Here is a 6,550-nt window from a genome sequence, read left to right on the forward strand (position 1 = left end):
CATGGTTGCCACCACACATGCTTCACAACATCTGAACAAAGTAGGTCTATCTTGGTCTTATTAGACCACAGAACATGGTTCCAGTAATCCATGTCCTTAGTCTGCTTTTCTTGAGCAAACTGTTTTTGTGTATCATCTTTAGAAGAGGCTCCCTTCTGGGATGACAGCCATGCAGACCAAATTTATGCAGTGTGGAGCATATGGTCTGAGCACTGACAGGCTCAGTTTCAGGGGGTTGACAATTTTCTTATAGCCTGGGCCATCTTTATGTAGAGCAACGATTCTGTTTTCAGATCCTCAGAGAGTTCTTTGCCATGAGGTGCCATGTTGAACTTCTAGTGAACAGTTTGAGAGTGAGAGCGATAACATCAAATTTAACAAACCTGCTCCCCATTCACACCTGACACCTTAAAACACTAAAGAGTCTCATCAGGGAGGTAAAATAGCTGATTAGGCCCAAGTTGGACATTTTCACTTAGGGTTGTACTCACATTTGTTGCCAGTGGTTTTGGTGGTAATGGCTGTGTATTATTTTGAGGGGAAAGCAAATTTACACTGTTATACAAGCTGTATACTAACTACTTTACATGGTATCAAAGTGTCATATTTTCAGTGTTGTCTCATGAAAAGATATAAAATATTTACAAAGAGAGAGTGCACTCACTTTTGTGAAATACGGTTCATACAATGTTGGGACCCCAGCCATGGGTTACAACATTAAAGGCCAGTAAGAACTTTTCTGGAACTTTCAAAATAAATATCAATAACCTACTTCCAGCACAGCCAGGAACAGGAACAAGAAGGGAATAACTGCGGACTTCCCATGACGGTGGGAACTAGCCGCCCACCCCTCATCTACGGAGGTTAGCTGCAAGTTAAGTCTTTTACTCACACGTGGATGTTTCCTCAACTTCATCGCCCCGGACAACTTCTCCTCAGCACGGTTCACGTAAGAGGTAGTGTTTGGGCAGAGAAGATTAGTTAAATAATTGAATAATAGAGTTAAATAATCTAAATGTTCGTTTAATGATGTTTGTTTTGTTTGTGTTATGAAACTCAGCTACAGAAAGTGCTAGCAGACTAGCATTCAGCTAAGGATGTGTTCCGAGTTTTTTGTTTTTTTTAAAGTTAAGACAAACTTTATTTAAAGGGTGGTTTTTAGTAATAGAAGATCGGCCATTACGCGCCATCCATGTTTATGCATTTTAACCCTTTTATTAGTAGTATTTTAAAGGTATGTGTTTGATTCTGGTAACCAGCTATAAGTTTCTTTTGTTAGCTCCAACCGCTAATGGCTAAGAACACGTGCTCGCCCTCTTTGAGTCAGCACAAGATCATTTACCCAGAAAGGTTGTTAGTTTCCAATCTAGGAAATAACATTTCCCTAAATATTATTTTACTAAACTTGATAACTAATTAAACACCATTAAGACCCATTAATCCAGAAAGGTTTGATTCTTATTCAAAATAATATTTTCTAAAATATTATTTTAATATTTCCTTAATAATGTTTCTATAAATATTATTTTATTAAATAAAGGCAGCTAACTAAACACCGTTGAGGATTGGTCATCCAGAAGGTTGGTTTTATTCAGCAAATCATTCTTTAAAATGTTAATTTATGAAAATAATGTTTTATCTGATCTTGCATTATGAATGGCTAAAGGTATACCAATTATTGCCTAAGTTTGTTCCAAGACTAACGTAACTTCATTACCAGATTCTTCAAGATAATCCTTGGTTCTCAAACATAAATAACATTGCAATGAAATGTTGTTAATGTGGTTTTTAACCATCTTTGATTCCCTTGTTTAAATTGTACATAGCGCATCAGTCTTCCTTATTCTTTAATTCTGCTTGGTAGTTTAGTTGGATTGTTTTAGCATAGTAAAGAGTTTGTTGATTGAAATATGTTTGACTTTGAGTTTACTTATTTTTGTTAATAAATTCTTGTATTTTAAGAAATTGTGTGAATTCATTCCATGTGTGTGCAGAGTTTATGCTGTTCAATAATATCAGAGCTCATCTCACACCTTTCTATTTTGTCCTAATACCATCGCCTTACTGGGCCGGTATTCACAGGACAACCCTTAACAGACCGAAATATTATTTAATAAAATATTAATATATATATTCATATTCATAATCACAACACAATGTATAAAAGGAAACTACTTTTCCTCTTTTAGGTTAGTTAGGATTACAAACCCATTTAGAAAATGGGTTTAAGGGTTATGGCTTTTGTGAGCTTTTTGTAATCTTCAGAACATTTGAGTTCAGTGGAGGCAAACATATGTAAAAATGTAAAGATGTCAGACAAAATACCAGGAAGAGATTCTCTGGTTCTCCCTAGGTAACAAGTCTCAGATGCTTGAAGGTGCTATGTTTTTCTGTTCAAACAATAATATACAAGAGTAAAAAATAGCATGTTATTAAAGGAGCAAGATATTTTGAACTGGACGAACACTCCACTTTAGAGGTTTGCATGGGGAGTGTAAATGACATGCCAATTTATCTCTGCAATGACGTGAAACTACCCCAACAAGAGGATTCATGCTAATTTGAAGCCCCTTGTTAAATCTCCAGCGTTTGACATAAATTTGAAAAGGATTCAGATTAGCTGGTGTGTCACAATGGCTACAGCCGTGACCTTTTCTCATTTGACCTACAGGTCCTTCTCAAAATATTAGCATATTGTGATAAAGTTCATTATTTTCCATAATGTAATGATGGAAATTTAACATTCATATATTTTAGATTCATTGCACACTAACTGAAATATTTCAGGTCTTTTATTGTCTTAATACAGATGATTGTGGCATACAGCTCATGAAAACCCAAAATTTCTATCTCACAAAATTAGCATATCATTAAAAGGGTCTCTAAACGAGCTATGAACCTAATCATCTGAATCAACGAGTTAACTCTAAACACCTGCAAAAGATTCCTGAGGCCTTTAAAACTCCCAGCCTGGTTCATCACTCAAAACCCCAATCATGGGTAAGACTGCCGACCTGACTGCTGTCCAGAAGGCCACTATTGACACCCTCAAGCAAGAGGGTAAGACACAGAAAGACATTTCTGAACGAATAGGCTGTTCCCAGAGTGCTGTATCAAGGCACCTCAGTGGGAAGGAAAAGGTGTGGCAGAAAACGCTGCACAATGAGAAGAGGTGACCGGACCCTGAGGAAGATTGTGGAGAAGGGCCGATTCCAGACCTTGGGGGACCTGTGGAAGCAGTGGACTGAGTCTGGAGTAGAAACATCCAGAGCCACCGTGCACAGGTGTGTGCAGGAAATGGGCTACAGGTGCCGCATTCCCCAGGTCAAGCCACTTTTGAACCAGAAACAGCGGCAGAAGCGCCTGACCTGGGCTACAGAGAAGCAGCACTGGACTGTTGCTCAGTGGTCCAAAGTACTTTTTTCGGATGAAAGCAAATTCTGCATGTCATTCAGAAATCAAGGTGCCAGAGTCTGGAGGAAGACTGGGGAGAAGGAAATGCCAAAATGCCAGAAGTCCAGTGTCAAGTACCCACAGTCAGTGATGGTCTGGGGTGCCGTGTCAGCTGCTGGTGTTGGTCCACTGTGTTTTATCAAGGGCAGGGTCAATGCAGCTAGCTATCAGGAGATTTTGGAACACTTCATGCTTCCATCTGCTGAAAAGCTTTATGGAGATGAAGATATCATTTTTCAGCACGACCTGGCACCTGCTCACAGTGCCAAAACCACTGGTAAATGGTTTACTGACCATGGTATCACTGTGCTCAATTGGCCTGCCAACTCTCCTGACCTGAACCCCATAGAGAATCTGTGGGATATTGTGAAGAGAACGTCGAGAGACTCAAGACCCAACACTCTGGATGAGCTAAAGGCCGCTATCGAAGCATCCTGGGCCTCCATAAGACCTCAGCAGTGCCACAGGCTGATTGCCTCCATGCCACGCCGCATTGAAGCAGTCATTTCTGCAAAAGGATTCCCGACCAAGTATTGAGTGCATAACTGTACATGATTATTTGAAGGTTGATGTTTTTTGTATTAAAAACACTTTTCTTTTATTGGTCGGATGAAATATGCTAATTTTGTGAGATAGAAATTTGGGGTTTTCATGAGCTGTATGCCAAAATCATCCGTATTAAGACAATAAAAGACCTGAAATATTTCAGTTAGTGTGCAATGAATCTAAAATATATGAATGTTAAATTTTCATCATTACATTATGGAAAATAATGAACTTTATCACAATATGCTAATATTTTGAGAAGGACCTGTATTCCAGTCATCTGGAAAAGTGATCATTGGAAACATGCAATTAGACACCATTATGCACCATTTAAAAAGAAAAAAAAAAGCCAAATGAAACCACTCTTGTTTTCCAGTTTGCTCTAAATGGCTCCATAAACCATTATTAAATATCCAGTTTCCGGATCCAACATTATCTGAAACTAATCAAAAACAGATTCAAGCACTCATCAGAAAGTTATAGTAACTTATAGAAAATCTATTTAAGACCAACCCATTTGTCCCCTTTTTAAGCAAAATAAAACAAAATGTTAATCGTATCAACAACACTAGTGATATGTTCCTAAAGGGGGACTTAGCATTGCCTTCCCATAGCAATTACTGTGATTGCAAAAAATGCACAATCCCTGAAATACAAATCAGTAATGTCTCTTTAAGGAGCATGTGATGATGTGTATCAGCGTACCTTTGACTCTATGACCAGTGCCACTAATCAGATTCAGTTTCTGCCTGAGGTTTGAAAAAGACCAGATGTGCACCAGTGCCTTTGTGCGTGATATCTTGCAAAGGCAGACCTCTTTCTCCTGTAGTTCCTTTCCTTATCATTTGTGTGGGTGTTTTATTGTCTGTGTATTCATCCTGCATGTCTTTTCAGCAAACATTTGCACGCATATCCAGCTTGTTCTTTAAAGCTTTTTACCCTGCGTGTGTTTGTTTTTTCTGTTGGGTTTTTTTTTCCATACAAAGGAGATTGTTCTAATATCTTTGTGATTCCTCTGAGGAGTAATTTGTTATGTAACCAAAGGCTCAGCATCAGCTCCTTCGTGACTTCATGAGTGTGTGAGACCTCGAGGGTAATTCTTCCCACTGTGGTTGCATACTTGAGCCATACAAGACCATGTGAAGTGAGAGAGAGGGTGGACATCTAAGTATGTCAACTGCACATGTGTAACTGACTGACTCCTTTCATGCTTCCCATTCCTCTGGACAAAATATCAAGAGTTTATTATTATACGTTTATTATTATTTTGTGAGTGAGAGTGTATGCACATCTGAGGCATTGTGTGTGTCACTTTCCATGCTTCCAAAGTAAAATATCAGTTTAAGATTCAAATGTTGGGCAAAAACAGACCCACACTCACAGGATAACAATTAATGCACCGCATTATTAAAACACCTTTTCTTCCTCTCAGCATTATGTGTTTGCAGTTCAATTTCCCCACCACCACAGCGACACATTTTATCACAGACATTTATCACAAGAGGACAATCACGCACATACGCTATCCCCTCTGTTTCAACCACATATTTCCTCTCTATTAGCTCCTCACTCCCTTCATCTCTGTCTCCTTCGCTCCATCCCTCTGGAGAAGACAGAGAGCAGAACAAGGTCGACTGCAGACAGAGGGGAGTCGAGAAAAGAGTTTTACCAGCTGAAGATGAAAGATGATGTTGACTCAACTTTATCTTCTGTTTTTGGAGTTCATATGCAGGTTTCTCTGTTACTCTATTCTTGCTCTCATCTCACTAAAAACACTTTTTTACACCTGCACCTTTACAAAACACAAAATTATAATCTCTTAACATACCTTTGATAAGAGTCCCAGTGACCAGTTTGTGCAGAGTCAAGGCAAACTTAACGAGTCCTTGTTTGCAGCGCTTGGCACACCCCGTCATCCTGTTTGACCCAAGACACAGCTGGCTGAGCAGAGCCAGCGTAGGACAAGGGTCTCCAGGTCCACCACCAACAGCTGCAGCAGCGCTTTCAAATCAGAGCCCGCACAACTTCCCTGTGGTGCAGTTTATGAATCCAACGCTGAGGAGGGAGGCAGAGGGAGTCCGCTTCTCTCAATGAGCTGCCATTTCCCATACGAGGCTGGAGGGGAGAAAAAGAAACTATGATCTCCTGCTGCTTTCCCTGTATTCCCTCCCCCGCTCCACCTCCGTCTTCTCCATCCCACCTTCCTAATGTGTCCAAATTAGTGCCTGCTCAGGAGTGAAATGCGTGGAAGAAAGAACAAAGATGAGAGAAGAATGGAGATGTGTTAAGGGAAATAGATTTGTTTTCAAATATAAAAAGTGCTCTTACTGTCCAAGTTTCTGTAAAAACTTCCTCTCACTCTGCAGCCAGCTAGTGGGAACGTAGTAACAAGGCAATTCTCTGAACTCCTCTTGGCTTGACTCTCATCTTCCTGCTTCTGCTCCTCTTCTTCTTTTCTTCCCTCCTGATTATCAAATTCACTATTTACTTAAGAAGGGAAGCAGTAATCCACTTTCAGCACTAGTGACAATAGACAGCTCCCACACTGGGG

At 39.7% G+C, this 6,550-nt stretch overlaps 1 protein-coding gene across 1 annotated transcript in view; it reads right to left on the reverse strand.

Moving 5' to 3' along the window:
* LOC124860425 (Kv channel-interacting protein 1-like) overlaps positions 1-6,106 on the reverse strand; it is an 83,018-nt gene extending 76,912 nt beyond the window's left edge. The window contains exon 1 of the mRNA XM_047353754.1: positions 5,828-6,106. Within this exon, the coding sequence (XP_047209710.1) occupies positions 5,828-5,915 (88 nt within the window). The 5' untranslated portion in view covers positions 5,916-6,106. The remainder of the gene's footprint in view (positions 1-5,827) is intronic.
* Between the last annotated feature and the right edge of the window lie 444 nt (positions 6,107-6,550).

Source organism: Girardinichthys multiradiatus, chromosome 23 (genome assembly GCF_021462225.1).
Source record: "Girardinichthys multiradiatus isolate DD_20200921_A chromosome 23, DD_fGirMul_XY1, whole genome shotgun sequence".
In the NCBI taxonomy this organism is placed as follows: domain Eukaryota; kingdom Metazoa; phylum Chordata; class Actinopteri; order Cyprinodontiformes; family Goodeidae; genus Girardinichthys; species Girardinichthys multiradiatus.